Raw genomic sequence first — 16,794 nt, 5'->3', positions numbered from 1 at the left:
CTTCTTGGTAGTTAATAGTAAAATTTAAATTTAAAAAGAAAGTAGACACAAAAACGTAGGGTCCAAATACCCATTTTATTATTAAATAAATCTCAATTTCTCTGTAAAATAAACATTTCTCATGTGTAAGACACACACACATAATACAGTCGAGCATAAGAGGTCCATAATATCTGACACGCTGATTAAAAAAGAAGAAGAAAGCATAGGTAGAATGTTTTAAAATTGTTAACTTTGAAATAAAACTATGGAAAGTCATTTTTAGCTTTAATATTTTAAAATAACATTGGTTTAAATATTATTATATTTATGTTTAAATAGAAACCAGAATTCGCCAGCTGTCTATACATCAAGATTTGGAACCAGTACAAGTGCTAATGTCCATAATAACAGCCTCTGGTGGTTCCCAATTTAAATACATAGATAAGATATCCATGTTCTGTTTTGAACTCTTTTCTCTGAAATTCGCAAAACTATGTACTCCCATGTTTAGAATAATACCATTAAATACTTCTTTCAATTAAACCACTTTTGGAGGGATTGGGAAAACAAAATATCTAGTTGAGTGTTCGCATTTTTCTATATATGCCATGATAGATTAATTTGCATCTTTGTTTCTAAAGCTACAAAAAAAATTGCATTGCCCAAAGTTTCCTTGACAAGACTTTGGCATGAGGATAAAACCCCTCCCACATTAAGCGGTGTGGTTAATAAGAGATTTATGATTTGCATAAAGCACGCAGCTGGATAAAAAACAAAACATCTACGAAATCATTCAGGTGGTTCAGTTACTTGGTTAAGGGAAAGAATTATTAATTTTTTCATTATTATTTCATTAAATATTGCTTCAGCATAGTTCCAGCCTAAGCTTTCAAGAAGGCTACTGTGGAGAAAACATAGGCTTAGCCTCCAACAACATGAGAGTAACAAACACAACCAATGAAATAAAGTGGTAATTGTCAGTAACAGACCTGTGGTCTTGTGTGAGAACGGATATCGAAGAGTTCACTTCTGATTGGGAGGATGAAGAAAGTTCATTGGGCAGGTGCCGTCTGAGCTGGGCCTTTACTGACAAGTATACTTTAGACATGAAAGAGTGACAGCGACAGAGAAAGGTTTAATAAAATAAAAAGAATGGGCCCAGCTACAGCTCAGGAGGAAAAAAAAAGCCAGAATGTGTGGTCTAAATGGGCTTCCAGGAAAAGCATACAAAGGAGAATGATGGGAGATACATTGGGAAAGAAGCAGATGATAAAGACCTTTAGAAGCCTACTAAAGAATGTGACTAAAATCGTGAGATGTCATGAAATCACATAAGCTCTAGCCTCTGCCAGTAAATCATAAAAGCACTTTATTCATTAAAATGTTTCAGGTAATGCAGGTTTAAGTCAGTGTAACAGAACTGATATATTTTTATTTGGAGACTGTTTCGAGAGAAAGAAATTAGTAAATATACTCATTGTTTCAAGCATCTGATGAAGAACTATTAAAATACTTGGATTCTCAGTACCAGTTGATCAAAACCTCTGCATTTCTGTATGGTTGACTGCATAGTATGCTATGTAGATAGAGCCCAGGATAAAGCAGAGGTCTCTTTTACATTTTTAATTGAATTCATTTTTAGAAACTACCAAACGCCAGACTCTCTGCACCCTACATTTACATACCCAGTTAAGAATAGAAGCACCAGGTGCTTTGTTAAGGTAATGCCAAACATGTAGATTTCATTGAATTATCATCTAATGTCTAACTGCCCGAAATGTTTTTGACTCCAACTTACACATGATTGTGTTTTACAAATATGTTAGGTAGACTTAGACTTATTCTAATATATGTGTATGTTCTCTAAATTTGGTTTCCTTTCTTTTTATATTTCTTGTAAAATATTGTTTGTTTGCATTTAAATCTACAGCCCTTGTACAGGCTTTCCAAATGAAATTTCTATTCATCTAGACAAGATGAAAAACTCTTTCCTTAAATTTATTTCTAGCCTTGTTCCTTTCTTCTTCTTTTATTGTTTTACATTCTGTACACATCTCAAATTTCCCAGAAGAGGAATAGCACTAGAAATTGCATCAGGCAAAATCAAAGTTCACAAAGAAAAGATTGAATATTTTAAAATGTAAATAAGACAGCCCTGCTATAATAGCTATTTTGATATATTGTGAAATTGCTCTTGGTTGAAAATTGTTTTAATCTAGTAAAAATAAGTAGATTTAAAAATTAGTGCCTATTAATTAAGGTTTGCTTTTGAAATAGTATATAGCGATTTTCCAGTTGGTGAAATTAAAGTGTTTCATTCAATATCATGCTAAAAATATTAACAATAATATTGACAACATCCTTGATTTGATTATACAATGCCAGTCAAAAAATATGGCGGGTTTCCCTTGTTTACAACCAATTGACTAATCTGACTCATCATGTGATTGATTATACAGTTTAATTTACTTTATAAAAGTTCATAATTTTATATTATAGTCATATATCCTTTATATTTTTTGTTACCCTTTTAAAAAGTCCTTAAGTTCACACTAAATACACCATCTGGGTTTCTTCTACGTAAGTTGAAGAAAATATCAAAAGTTATAATTATCATTCTGTTTGCTTCTATTGATTCATTGGTAACTGGCTATTTGACAATATCCAAGCCTTTTTCTAAATAAATTATCCCCGACGTACAGATACCTGATAAACTATTGACAAACATTTCTTCCTTATTTCCTTTATTCTGAGAAAGTAGTCTTGCTATCACTGAAATAGTGATTACAACAATTTCTGATGGCTTTAGAGAATCTGTTGTCCCAAAATGGAAGGAGTGGGGAGTTGGGGGAAAGCCTTTGCAAGACTTGTTCCTGATTACCCTGATGGTGGATTTCCTGTCCTCAAGTGGTTTCCCTCACAATGTCTGTATTTTTCACTTCATTTGGGTACATTGGCTCGACGAAAGTCCCACCAGATTAAGAGTCATTGTGTTTGTATACACCTCTTTAATAAAAACGTACGTATCTTAGAATCATTACATGAGCATCAACTATTCATCCAGTAGTGTGACTCTATCCACTGCTTCAGAAACTCCTGATTGAACAGGGATATATTTACAGAAGAAAGAGACTCTTTTTTCCTACCTTAGAATATGTTTAGAATTAGAAAGAGAATCAAGGCAAAGTCATTGTCAGGGACTAGGTATGCTCAAAGACACTAGGGAGCAGCAATTGTCAGGAAAACCTTGAAGAAGAAGAGGTTGGAGGTATGATAAATTAAATCAGAAGACGAGGAAGAGAAAGTAAAGGAGTTCCTGTTTCATTTCACTCCTCATGGTCACGGTCTTATGAGTTGAGATGTGCATTACTGACCCCATTATTTTCGAATGCAAAAGCTGAGAACTTTTAAATTTACTCCAGAATGAGCTAGGATTCCAAATCCTGTCCATATGATCAAAGCTCATGCTCTTATATTCTGACCATGTGGCAGAAGACCTAATAATTTTTTAAAAACTTGCCTAGAAAAGCTTCTCTCCACAAAACAAGAGGAAACACTTGCCTTCTCTTCTGTTTCTTTTTTTTTTTTTGCATGAAAAATTTACCCCCAAACCTCTCCTAATCTAGAACTCTACTAACAGCATTAGTACTAAGCTCCTACTGCATTATAAAACACAAAATTAGAATGTTTCTGTGGGAATATGGATTCCTTTATCCACAGAACCTGATTTAAGGAATTCTTGAAACAAGTCCCAAGCATAAATGAAGAAATGCTGAAGAGAAAGCAAAGATCTTCAAATTTACAAACCTGCTAGAAATAGTGGTTAGATATACATGCAAACAAGCACAGAATTTGCCCATCTCTTCTTGAAATCATCTGTTCTAGTCTGCATCTTCACTTCTCAGGAAAAAAACAGATTATTGGTTAATCTGGAAAATAATTAAGCAATTTTCCCTTATCCTGCTATTTCTGTCTACCCAAGTCTTTCTAAACTCATTTCTCCATTGAAATAGCCAAAATTCTTATCTGTTTGTCATTTTTGTAATACTGTACAAATAAACCACAAATAAAAACAATAATAATAGTAATGGTACAGTTACTTACTATTTAACTCAGTCTAAAGATCTGATGGTTTATCCCTAGACATAATTGAGGTGTTTCCCCCCCCCCCTTTATCTTCCAGTAAAAATAATCAATGACTTAGTGTTACCACAGCACATTATTGGTTAGGAAAAGAAAATGAAAGGCAGGTTAAGAAGTGTGGAGTTCTTGCTAGAGCTGTTTCATTATCCATGTTAATGAAGAAAATGTATAATTATGCATTTGGAGATCGATAGGAGTTTCATTGATTGACTGTGGTGTTGACTCTTCCCACACCATGCAGCAAAGCCTACCAATCACCGCCCTGCGGAGAGCTCCGTGTCCACCGGCTCCTCGGGCAGCAGCTTCGGCAGTGGGTACAGCGTGGACAGTGAAGGCAGCAGCACTGCAGGGGAGACTAATCTATTTCCTATTCCAAGGATGTAAGTGGGTTTTATTTTTCCTTTCTGTGTTTTTTTTTTTTCTCACTACAAAGTTAACAGCATCATGAGTAAGCTCTTCTTAACACTTAACAGGAAATAACTAGATAATTATCCAGTTCTGAGTCATTGTCCCTGAAGCACTTCAACTGTTTATGCCTACATAGAAAATAGACTGTTCAGGAAAGACTGGTTTCATTTAGTTAATTCTAAGGATGAATGCTAGTCTTTTCCAGAACTATTTAATAAATACAATCTGTACTTAGGAAAACAAAGAAAAGAACCAAAAACCAAAAAAAAAAAAAAAAAAAAAAAAAACCCTGCTAAAATAGTAACTAAAGTAAATTCAGCACTGGTAGTACATTGATGCATTAATCACATAATGACCAAACATTTTACTGGTATGTGAGATAAACTTAGATTAATTTACTTTGAATCAGAAGACATTAAAACATACTTTAAAAACTTACATATCATTTCTGAAATAGATAACATATTGGGTTCCTTTTACAGACTTTTCAATTATAAATCTAACCACAATGAAAATGGAAGATTTTGAAGTGTTTTCCTATTTTCCAGAACAAATATCAAGTAATACGTAGGTCCTCATAGGTAACCTTGGAATAAAGTTCATTTGTAATATGTGAAGCCTCAGGAAAGTATTATAAATCAAAAGCAAAATGATACATAAAAAGCATACATAAGCAGATTGTGTTTAGAATATATTACAATGGGCTTAGTCATATTGGTGGCAAAAATTAGCAGTATCTAAGGTATCTGTGTAGGTTATGTCTGTTCCAAAATAAAAATCTAAATCTTTAGTCCTTTCCTTCTCCTCCCTAATAACTAGTTTTCTGGATTTTCAAAAACATCATTGGGCCACCCATCTCCAGGATCTAGGTCAGGGTGAATTTGCCTGGCACTTAGTTTTGGAAAGTCTGCAATCTAAAAATGGGCTTTGCATTTTTAAATGTTTAGGAAAAAAAAGAATAGCATTTTGTGACACGTGGAAATTATATGACTTGAAATTTCAGCGGTCATAAAGGAAGTTTTGTTGGAAGCCACGCCCATTCACTTATGTGCTGCCCAATGCTGCTTCGGCACCATAGAGGCAGCCTGGAGTATAGTTGCAACAGAGACCATTCAAATCCTTGACTGTCTTGCCCTTTTCAGACTTTACAGACTCCTCCCTGATCGGCGCCCTTGTTAAAGGATCTTCATTTTTTCCTTGTTGAATGAAGCCATTTCTGGGAGTAGAACTTCGATTTCTCTTTGTTTTAATGTCAAGGTTTTTATAAGCCTCTCCTTTTATTCTCCAGAATAGTTCTAATATTTAGATAATGGCTCAGTTTACAAAAGCAAAATAACGGGGAAATGGGTTTGTACCATGAAAAGTGGGTTTATTTTGTTATTTGAAAGTTATATTTTTCCTACTTGAATTTTTATTTATTGGATCAACTGTTCTTCTCTTTTTCCTTTTTTTATACCGAGGCTACAGATTCAATAGTTATATTAATCAGTTCCCTTTTATTGGAAATTATTTCTAAAAGGAGTTTGATCTCATTAGTTCTCTGCCTGTGATGATCCAGTTGGAAGAAAATGTCAGCAAAGTTATTACATTTCTCTCTCTAGGCTGTGAATGTCATATGAATTTGTAAATTTTTAATCACACATCACTTAATATACTTCCAATTTATCCTTACATTTCAAAATAATTTAACACTGAGGATGAAGTTATAATGTCTAGAGGAAAACCACTTTATTTCTTCAATATCTGAATTTCTGAAGTAGAAATAAATTATGTGTTTTTACATATATGCCACATTCCAATTTTGTCTTTCCCATTTTCCTATTCACTTATAAATCAAAGCCTTTCAAAACTGCCTACAACACTATTATTTTGCCATATGAGCACAAAGAAAAATTCTATTTTCTAAAGCATTACGGGATATATGTAAGAGGCTGTATTTGGTATTTCTTTTATACCAAAAGTACTTCTTTTGTACAGAAGACTGTGTCTAACACAATTATGGATTAGGCTAACATAAGAGTTCAATGACTTTTTGTGGGTGCCTCGGCAACTCAGTCAGTTAACCTTCTGACTCTACTTCAGCTCAGGTTATGATCTCAAGGTACTTGAGTTCGAGCCCCACATCAGGCTCCATGCTGACAGTGTGGAGCCTGCTTGGGATTCTCTCTCTTTCCTCTCTCTCTCTCTCTCAAAATAAATAAATTAATTAATTAATTAATTAATTAAACAAACTTAAATAAAAATAATATTTAAAAAAGAGTTTAATAACTATTTGGTGATTAACAAACATAAATGATAAGTTGTAGTCAACATGGTCTGAGCAGATTATTTCCTGGGAATTCAAAAAATTGCATCCTTTGTATAACCCACAGTCACATTTCCTTCATATTTCATTTACCTCACAACGCTGCCCAAGTTTCTGTATAATCTTAGAAATACACATTTTGGCTATGTACCTAACATTAAAATCAGTTTTCATTAGAAACAAAGACTATAGCTGAATATCACCATTAAAATTAAAAACCTAGGACTCAAAATCAAATAAAAAATGACCAAAACTTTATTTTTATTACTATTGCTAAAATTTTTAATTATTTTGTTAAACTTATATATATATAGGGCAGTAATTTTTCAGTACTCTCATATGTCTGATAAACACTACTAAAATAATTTTCCCTTTCATTTGAATTTGACTTAGTAACAAAAGTTTAGGTTCCCCCCACTAGTCATAGTTACTGCTCACGGTAAGATTGCTACTGACTTAAGAAGATTTTTCTCTCTATCTGACTGGACTGGAGCAGAGTTAATTATTTTTTAGCTATTGTCTATTTTTACTGTATCCTATTGAAGCAATTACACAAGTTAATGTTTTGTGCATTGCTTAATCAAGACTTTTTAAATATATATTCAGATGCAGACTGTATCTATATGTATATAAGTATATATATGATTTCTAACATTTCTGTGTATACTTGGTCCTTCACACTTGATAAAAATTTGTGTTTAAACCTTTGACCTAGAATTGTCACAATGGAATAATGTAATGGATTTCAAGATAAAATGATTTCTGATTTTATGTCTATTTTTCTTTCACGATGTGCAGAACCATTTCTGTAAAATGCTAAGAGGATCTTTAGAGCAGTTTTCAAGTAAGATGTAATTGGATTCTTAAGAAATAAATACAATCATATTTTCAGCATGTTCAACAAACCAAATATTTTTGTGAAAATAAGAATTAGTAGTTAATACTGCTACTGGAATTATTATATAGAAAGTATAGTATCAAGGCATTCTTTTGTTCAAATGCTGATTTTAACACTTAGACATTTTTATTTTCTCTTTTTAGAACATCTTATTGAGTACATATAAAAACAATTCCAGAATCTTTTCTATGCCATGTAGCTTTTTCTCTGATTGAAGAAATAAGAAGTAACCTATAATGTTTTGACTGTTATATTATCAATATTCTGAACACACAGAACTCAAAATATCATGAATTCTTCATTGATTTGGCCTTCCAGAAAGCTTGAGGCTGAAACTACAAGAGTGGTAGACTCCAGCTGAATTCTGAAGCTGTTATATGCCTACCTGTTAATATTTTCTATTTGTTGAATTTTATGACATTTCAGACACTGTGTTAAGGACCTTATATACATTTTCCATGAGATTTTCTCATACCCAAGAGCAATCTAGTGTCACTATCTTTATATTACAAAATAAATAGATTCACTAGTTTAAACAGATTTGCCTTAGATTACATATAGCATGAAAGAGTGAAGCCAGAAGCAGAAACCAGGAGGTCTGACTTCAAAAGCCAGTACACAGCTGAAGTCATAGGCAGGATCTGAAAGTCACTAAATGAAAAAAAAAATCTGTGTTATTACTATATTATTTGTATAAGTCATTTAATTCAAAATTCAGAATTTTCCTCTTCACCAAAGGGTCTGTATAAGTTATCTTAATAAAGTATAAAGATATAAAAAGTCTTCTCACTCCTTAAGTTAAAAATGGGGAAAAAACCAAGGCCCCAATTCTAAAACAAAATTCAAAAATTTAATGATGGTCTGATCTTTGATAACTGAGTCAACAAATGAGACACTGAATTTTGAGGTATTATGTTCAGACTAAGCAGGAAAAATAAACAAATCCTTATCTTAAAATTAACATGATACAGAGCAATTTCCTGTGTTTATGTTTGCCATTCAAGTAATTTATTTCAGATCTGAATATACAGTTCATTCTATTTATGTCAACTTGGTCTTTTCATTTGCACTTAGGAGAACATAACTAAATGTATGACCTTTTATTTTCTTTTTAAACAGAGGGAAGATGGGGCAGAATGGGCAAGAGCCTGTAAAACAGCCAGGAGTAGGAGTGGGACTAGCAGATTCAGAAGGTAAGTTCAAATTTTCAATATTGGATGTTGGCAGAATCTACATGTTACACCACAAACATTTGATTTCTTTTACTCTGAATATAAATGTAAATTTCCAAGTACTGATGGTAAAAGCACTAGGAGGTATAGCATCATTCTGTTATCTCTTAAATTAGAATTATTTTGTGATTTCATTTAACGATTTCCCAACTTCTTTATTTATATTTAACATTTAAGTCGTTTTGGGTCCTGAATATACAAAAGAGAAAAAAGGGTGAGAGGGATGATTGGAGAGAGACTCCAAAGACTTTCTCAGGATAAACAAATATCTTGCTGAGTTTTTTTAATTTTTTTGTTAAAGTACCATGCAAATTAGAAAATAAATGATGAAATCTCACTTAAAATAGAAATTCTTAAATGTATGGAACTCAGAAGAAACTAAGGATATAAAAATCATTTTAGAGAAAAAGTAATGACTGAACTCACTTCTAAAATGAAAACCTTGGGGCACCTGGGTGGCTCAGTTGGTTAAGTACCAACTTCGGCGCAGGTGATGATCTTGCGGTTAGTGGGTTTGAGCCCCACTGTGTCCTCTGTGCTGACAGGTCAGAGACTGGAGCTTCAGATTCTGTGTCTGCCTCTTTTCCATTCACACTCTATCTCTCTCTCTCAAAAATAAATAAACATTAAAAAAATTAAAATGAAAACCTCATTTGAAATTAAGTTTATTTTTATCAAACAAATGGTAAATGTACAACAAAATGCAAAAAGAAAAACCCTGAACTTAGACACATATTCAGTTTTTGTAACATGAACAAAGACTAAACATAAAATCATAAAATTGTGATAAGATCTGCCAGCTCTGTTCTCCTTCTTGAATTGAACATCCTGTCCGTAATTTTAACTATCTTGATTACTTTCTACTATTCCAAGTACTCTTCATGTGTTATCTCATTTAATTCTTAGAATTACCTGTGAAGGTAAATAATACTACATCCAGGCTTTACACAAAAAGAAACTGAGGTGCAAATATCACACAAGAAAAGAACAAGGGACTTGAACCCAGGAAAATGATGCCAAATCACCAGCTATGAAAAAGAATGATTAATGGCCCAGGGTCACAATGACAGTAGATGACGGAATAGCAAATCCCTATTTGGATTTCAAATTGGGTCCTGTTACCTAACCAGTGGCCTGATCTGTCTTCAGAAATCTCGACAAATGCTGCATGCTAATGATGCCGAAGGTTCCTCATGAATGAGTAGACATCACAGTTTTCTAGTTCTACTCAAAGTCTTTCCTTACAGTCATTCAAAGACTGCTTTTCTTTTACTGGCTGCCATTTTCCCTGGGGTTGCACCCTCAATCTCCGATCATTTTACACATCCACTCTCTGCATAAACTCATCAGCTCTCATCTATATGTTGATTAGACTCACACGTACCCTCCAGATTCCATGGAATTTAGACTCCAGTAGTTCATGTGTGCCAGGCATTTGTGTTCAACCAAGAAAAGGGAAACTACGCTGAATATTTAAAACAGAGGAAATTGATGCATGGCAGTTATTACATACCCATGGTCTTCCTGAGAAACCAAGCAGTTAGCAGTGAGGTAGCAGACCTAGCGAGAGAGCTTAAGGAAGCTCCCTGTAAGCTGGAGGCTAGTGAGAGTTGAAACCAGGGCAGTCCTGAATTAGAGGCAGCAGGAGACAAGGAAGAGAAACAGCAAATATCAGAAATATATACTGAGACAGACAAGGATGGGAAGAAATATCCTGAGTACTTTCTTCCTCCCATTCTCCAGCCTCTGCCAGTGCCTAATCAAATCCAGCTGGAGGCCAACTGGGCAGGGGAGGTGGGAACCATCCCAGGGCACAGCTACCTGACAGGGGGGCAGAGAATGCAACAGAGAAGGCACCTAAGGGCCCAGACGGGTGGGCCCCGTGCACTATTTTGCCTGGAGATGCCATAGACAATCAAGTTACATACTCCCTGAACTTAATTCACCCTCTTCCAGATCTTGCCTCCTCTTATGCTCTTCTACCACTAACAAAGTCTGCCCCGGTTTACACCGTAATATGCATCTTTTGCTATCATTGTTTTTCAGTTTGTATTTATCTATTCTTACGCCCATCTCCTCCATAAGATTGAATAATATTTAGCCCAAAACTATGGTTTAGTCATCCTGGTGTCCCAGCACTTAGCAGAAAGCCTTTGCCCATAATGTTGCTTCAACAGTGTTTGTTGAGGGGTCCTGGGTGGCTCAGTCAGTTGAATGTCCGACTTCAGCTCAAGTCATGATCTCATGGTCCATGGGTTCGAGCCCCATGTAAGGCTCTGTACTGACGGCCTGGAGCCTGCTTCAGATTCTGTGTCTCCCGCTGTTTCTTCTCCTCCCCCACTCACTCTCGCTCTCACTCTCAAAAATAAATGATCATTTAAAAAATTTTAAGAAAAGAATGTTTGTTGAGTAAATGAATAAACAGTATAATCATATGTGAAAGTAATGCCCAGTGATTTTCATATGAATCTTATATTCGGGTAAATAGGGAAGCAATTCATGGGTACTGTTTTCAAAGTTTAATTACTAAATTTCACTTTAAAATTATCTTAGAATAAATGTTAACTTCAATGAATAAAAATGTGTTAATCCTAATACTACTTTCTTTTTTTCTATCAGTCCCATAAGAGGGAACCAGTCAGAAATTACTTTATATTTTACTTAAACTTATGAGTCAATATGTTTATATTTTAGTGAACTGACTAATCAGTAGTTAATCTCAGATTACTGAGCAGAGGACAGAAAGTTGAGGAAGGAGTAAGACAGAATACATAATATAATGTGAGTCACTTATCATGTGCCCTTTTGGTAACAATATTTTGGACAAATTATCTTTTACTAAGTTACTTTCTGAAATGTTGACAATAGGCAAATTTATAATTTACGTATCTATAGGAAGTTGGGCATGAATAGTTCTATATGAGACATAGAAGAGTTTGCTAATAACATGGAGGAAAAAAACACAGTAAATAGTTAATCTGTACAAACAATTTTATGTTTAAAAGACTACATGGAGGGGCCCTGGGTGGCTCAGTCAGTTAAGCGTCCGACTCCAACTCAGGTCATGATCTCACATTTCGTGAGTTCAAGCCTCACGTCGAGCTCTGTCCTGACAGCTCAGAGCGTGGCGCCTGCTTCCAATTTTGTGTCTCTCTTTCTCTCTGCCCTTCCGTGCTCATGCTCTGTCTTTCTCTCTCTCTCAAAAAATAAATAATAAAACATTAAAAAAGAATACATAGATAGAAAGTGGGGATAAAATGATTAAATTATCCAGGACTTTATTCTAAGAAGATAAGAGGAAAATATTAATTCAGTGTGCAAGTTTTTGTTTTGTCCCCATAGAAATATGAAGTCAGCTCCGTGCTGTAATCCAGGTATATTTATGATACATATTTTGTTTTGAGTGGTCCGGAGGATTGCTTTTGCTTCCTTTTGTTGTCAATCAACATAAACAGCCAATCTGTAGGACAGCAAACAAACAAACAGAGTTAGTTTAATTTGTTTTTAGATATTTTAGAAATAAGAGTTTCCTGACTAGATTTTTCCTCCTTTTAATTCTAATTCAAGACACCGGAAAAAGTGCCTCATTGCAAATTAGTAAGATTTTCTCGAGACTGTAGATCTTGCAGAGGTATACAGCTCACCCAAAGGTCTTCAGATTACTCATGCAAGCACTTTGTTTTATGCATACCTTGGTCCACTCTAAGGGAAACTGACCTACAAAGATATTCATACATCACAAAACTGTATCATAGATTTTAAGCAATCACCCTTGGACAGTTTGTCCTTATAACATTTTTATTCTTGCTTTAGAATTATAGTGTAGAGAATATGAAAAGTAATGTTTTTTGTTTTGTTGTATTTTTTTATGTTTATTTATTTTTGAGAGACAGAGACAGAGCATGAGAGGGGGAGGGACAGAGAGAGAAGGAGACACAGAATCAGAAGCAGGCTCCAGGCTCTGAGCCAGCACAGAGCCTGATGCGGGGCTCAAACCCATGAACTGTGAGATTATGACCTGAGCCGAAGCTGGAAGCTTAACCAACTGAGCCACCCAGGTGCCTCTAAAAAGTAATGTTTTATAGGGTTAAAATTTTATGTTGAGCATATTATGTGAAATATTTTTTAATGCTAGTCATGCCCTTGTTTTACTTATTGAATAAATCTATTTATTCTGGGTTCTGTTTTTTTTTTTAAATCTGTTTTTCCACTTAGTCATAGTCTTCAGTAATGTTACATCTTCCCTATAGCAGTGACTCATAAATTTTAATCTCATGGTGAATAATCTCATGCTCAGTGGGTCAGAATGGGGAATCAAGCAAAAGTTCTGGGGTTCCAGCCTAAGTTGTGGTAGAAAATAATAATACTCTTGTGGACTGTCTCTGCTAATGAGTGGTTGAACTTTCATAACTAAAAAAGTGCACAATGTAAAGTACAAATAAACACGGTGTTTGGCACATGATAAACATCCCTTAAATTGTAGCTATTATTAAGTTAAAAGTGAATATAAAAGAGAGGCATTTGGATTTCATCCAAGAGTGGTATTAGTCAAGAGTGACAAAATATCAAGCACTTTTCAGAAGAGCTATAGAAGACCCTTCTCTTAAAGATTTAGTTCAAATCAATTAGACTTCCCGTTTGTAGTGACAAGTGTTTTCCCAATTTACATCAAAACCCTCTCCTACCCTTCATAGATAATCTAGCCCTTTCCCGCTTTGTTTTCATTAAGTGTTACTTATGTGCAAACATTGTTGCTGTTTGTTAATGGGTATCCATATATGTTACATATAGTGACTGGCTTGATTAATTCTCCTAGACCAGGTGTTGGCAAGATTTCACAGCAGGCATTAGAATCACACTTTGTATGAGGTTTAATTTGCCTGGCTGCATGTATTTAAAGAACAAATAACCCCAATACATCATTTATTTCTTAAGTATCTTTAGAAGGCTAATTTAATCACCAAATTTCCATTTTCAATGGGCCAGAACAAATAAACCCCTACCTGGTATAGAAACATGCTAAACTCTCCCCACAAATGTTTTCAAATAATTGACTCTGTGAAAGCACATCATAATAATGTTAACCCAAGGAACCAGGGGCCAGGAGCGTAGGGCAGAGAACAAGATTTAATTCAACATCTTACTGGAAATGGGGTTTTGTTGTTGTTGTTGAAAAAGGATCACTATTTATGTAAAAATAATGAAAGTCTTTAATGACCACAACAATCTCATTTTAACTTGGATCTCAAATCTATTTTATACAGGTCTATAGCTTCTACATAGCTTTACCAGTGATTAGTATGAGTTCTTTTTAGATGAATGAACGTGTTTTGGAGAGTCCATGAAAAAGTGTAGAACAGAAATGATTTCCTGCATTAAACCAATGAAAATCTAGGCCTCAGCGGCACCTCAGTGGCTCACTTGGTTAAGTGTCTGACTCGATCTCAGCTCAGATCTTGGTCTCCAGATAGTGAGTTCAAGCTCTTGATTGGGCCCCATGCTGGACATGAAGCAGCCTACTTAAAAAAAAAAAAAAAAAATTTAGGCCTCAGTATTGGAGTCCTGAATCTTGTTATCATGTTTTGACAAATGTTTTTTAAAAAGATATTTTAAAAGATTTTCTTTTTAAATAAGAAAAAGAGATGGAGTAGATGATGGATAACTATCTCCTTAAGGGCTTGTAGATAAGAATATATAAGTGCTCAGTGTAAAATATTCATTTCATTTTCTCTCTTTCCGTGACCAACTGGGTTATTTTAGAATTAGCCTGCAAAGATAAAATATAAAACCACTCTGAAAGACCCTGAATTAGAGCATAATAACATATGTTACAAGGAAATCCACTTGGCAAAAAATTAAACATTAGTTGTGACCAGCCCTGGGATAAGGACTGGGCTGCAAAGTGGGATGTAACATGGTCCTTCCCTTCCTGGAACTTCTATCAGAGTTCCCACAGTTCGATAATAGTTATAATCTTGTTCCTGAAGAAAAATTCATTTCACCTTCTGGACATTCCCATTTCTTCAGGCTTTATTTCTGATTAAACTACAAAAATTTCAAATTACATATGAAATTGGGGGTTTTTTTGTCTTCTGTATGTCACGTTTCCTTTTTTATTTTGGAATTAAAAATATTTTAATGTTTTATTTATTTCTGAGAGAGAGAGAGACAGCATGAGCAGGGAAGGGTCGTAGAGAGAGGGAGACACAGAATCTGAAGACAGGCTCCAGACTCTGAGTTAGCTGTCAGCCAGAGTCTGATGTGGGGCTTGAACCCACCAACTGTGAGATCATGACCTGAACTGAAGCCAGATCCTCAACTGACTAAGCCACCCAGGTGGTCCGATTTTGGAATTTTCAAATTCTGTTCATTTTACTGATGTCAAGAGTGCTCTATCAAGGGGTTAATTAATTAATTAAACTTATTATTGAAGTATAGTTGACCTTCAGTGTTATATCAGTTTCCAGTGTACCATACTGTGATTTGACAATTCTATCCATTACTTAATGCTCACCATAATAAGTGTAGTTACCAATGTCACCAAATAATGTTACTACAATATTATTGACTATATTTCCTACGCTGTATTTTTCATCACAGTTATTTATTTTATAAGTAGAAGTTCTTATCTCTTTTTTTAATTTTTTTAAATGTTTATTTACTTTTGAGAGAGAGAGAGCACAAGCAAGGGAGGGTCAGAGAGAGAGAGAAAGAGAGAAAATCTGAAGCAGGCTTCAGACTCTGACCTGTCAGCACAGAGCCTGACTTGGGACTTGACCTCATGATCCATGAGATAATGACCTGAGTCAAAGTCAGACACTTAACTGACTGTGCCACCCAGGTGCCCAAGAAGTTTGTATCTCTTACTCAGGATTTCTTTTTTTTTAATTTTTAATTGTTTTTTTATTTATTTTTGAGAGAGAGAGAAAGACAGTGCAAGGAGGGGAGGCTCAGAGAGAGAGTGAGACACAAAATCCAAAGCAGGCTCCAGGCTCTGAGCTAGTTGTCAGCACAGAGCCTGGTGTGGGACTCAAACCCACGAACCATGAGATCATGACCTGAGCCTAAACTGAATGCTTAACTGACTGAGCCACCCAGGCGCCCCTCAAGGAGTTCATTTTTAAATAATAAGTTTTCTTTTTTTAAAGTTCAGTTTTATCGAAGATGACAATGGACAAAATTTATTGACAATATATTTATTGTTGCAGCTGTTTTGTTAACATCATTAAGAAAATGTTACATTTGATTTTTATCTCAATTTTGAGGTCAGAATGTTATCAAGGAAAATGTGGTTAGCAGATTATTTTGCATCATTTGATTATCTGCCCTACACAAATTGTGCTTAACAATTGACCAACGTAGGCACATTATATCAGAAAATTGTTTTCAGTGGATGGAACATGTTTGCTTATTTCTGGGCTTCTTGCCCTAAGTATACATAGACTTTGTTTTTCTATATGCCTAGAATTGATCAGTGCCTGATGTGAGTATTTCTAATTTGTGCAAGACATTGTGTTAAAATTTGGATGCTACAGAGATCCATTCAATAGCTATGCTGATCTGAGGAGGCTTATGATCTAGGATGGTCCCATCTTATAATCAACCAGTAAGCAAGAATCCTCAGCCAATGGGTAGACTCAAAGCATACACGGTAGTTGGAGACAGTGTCCTACATGGTGTTAAATATTTCATTACCTTTCGTAACTGGAATGCAGAGAAAAATTGTGATAAAAATTCATAAATTTGAGAGCAAAAGTATGTTCTTTGGGATTGGGCACCAGAAAATATTGCTAAACTCTGGGAGTTGTGGGGGGCATGATTCTGTG

The 16,794-nt window shown here is 34.8% G+C and overlaps 1 protein-coding gene across 1 annotated transcript in view; it reads left to right on the top strand.

Moving 5' to 3' along the window:
• Positions 1-16,794, top strand: part of PCLO (piccolo presynaptic cytomatrix protein) — a 411,647-nt gene that overhangs the window by 358,840 nt on the left and 36,013 nt on the right. Inside the window, exons 22-23 of the mRNA XM_029928192.1 lie at positions 4,367-4,505; positions 8,856-8,929. Coding sequence (XP_029784052.1) covers positions 4,367-4,505; positions 8,856-8,929 — 213 coding nt within the window. The remainder of the gene's footprint in view (positions 1-4,366; positions 4,506-8,855; positions 8,930-16,794) is intronic.

The sequence above is a fragment of the Suricata suricatta genome, chromosome 2 (genome assembly GCF_006229205.1).
Source record: "Suricata suricatta isolate VVHF042 chromosome 2, meerkat_22Aug2017_6uvM2_HiC, whole genome shotgun sequence".
NCBI classification, from domain to species: domain Eukaryota; kingdom Metazoa; phylum Chordata; class Mammalia; order Carnivora; family Herpestidae; genus Suricata; species Suricata suricatta.
This window is presented reverse-complemented; position numbering and strand designations above follow the sequence as displayed.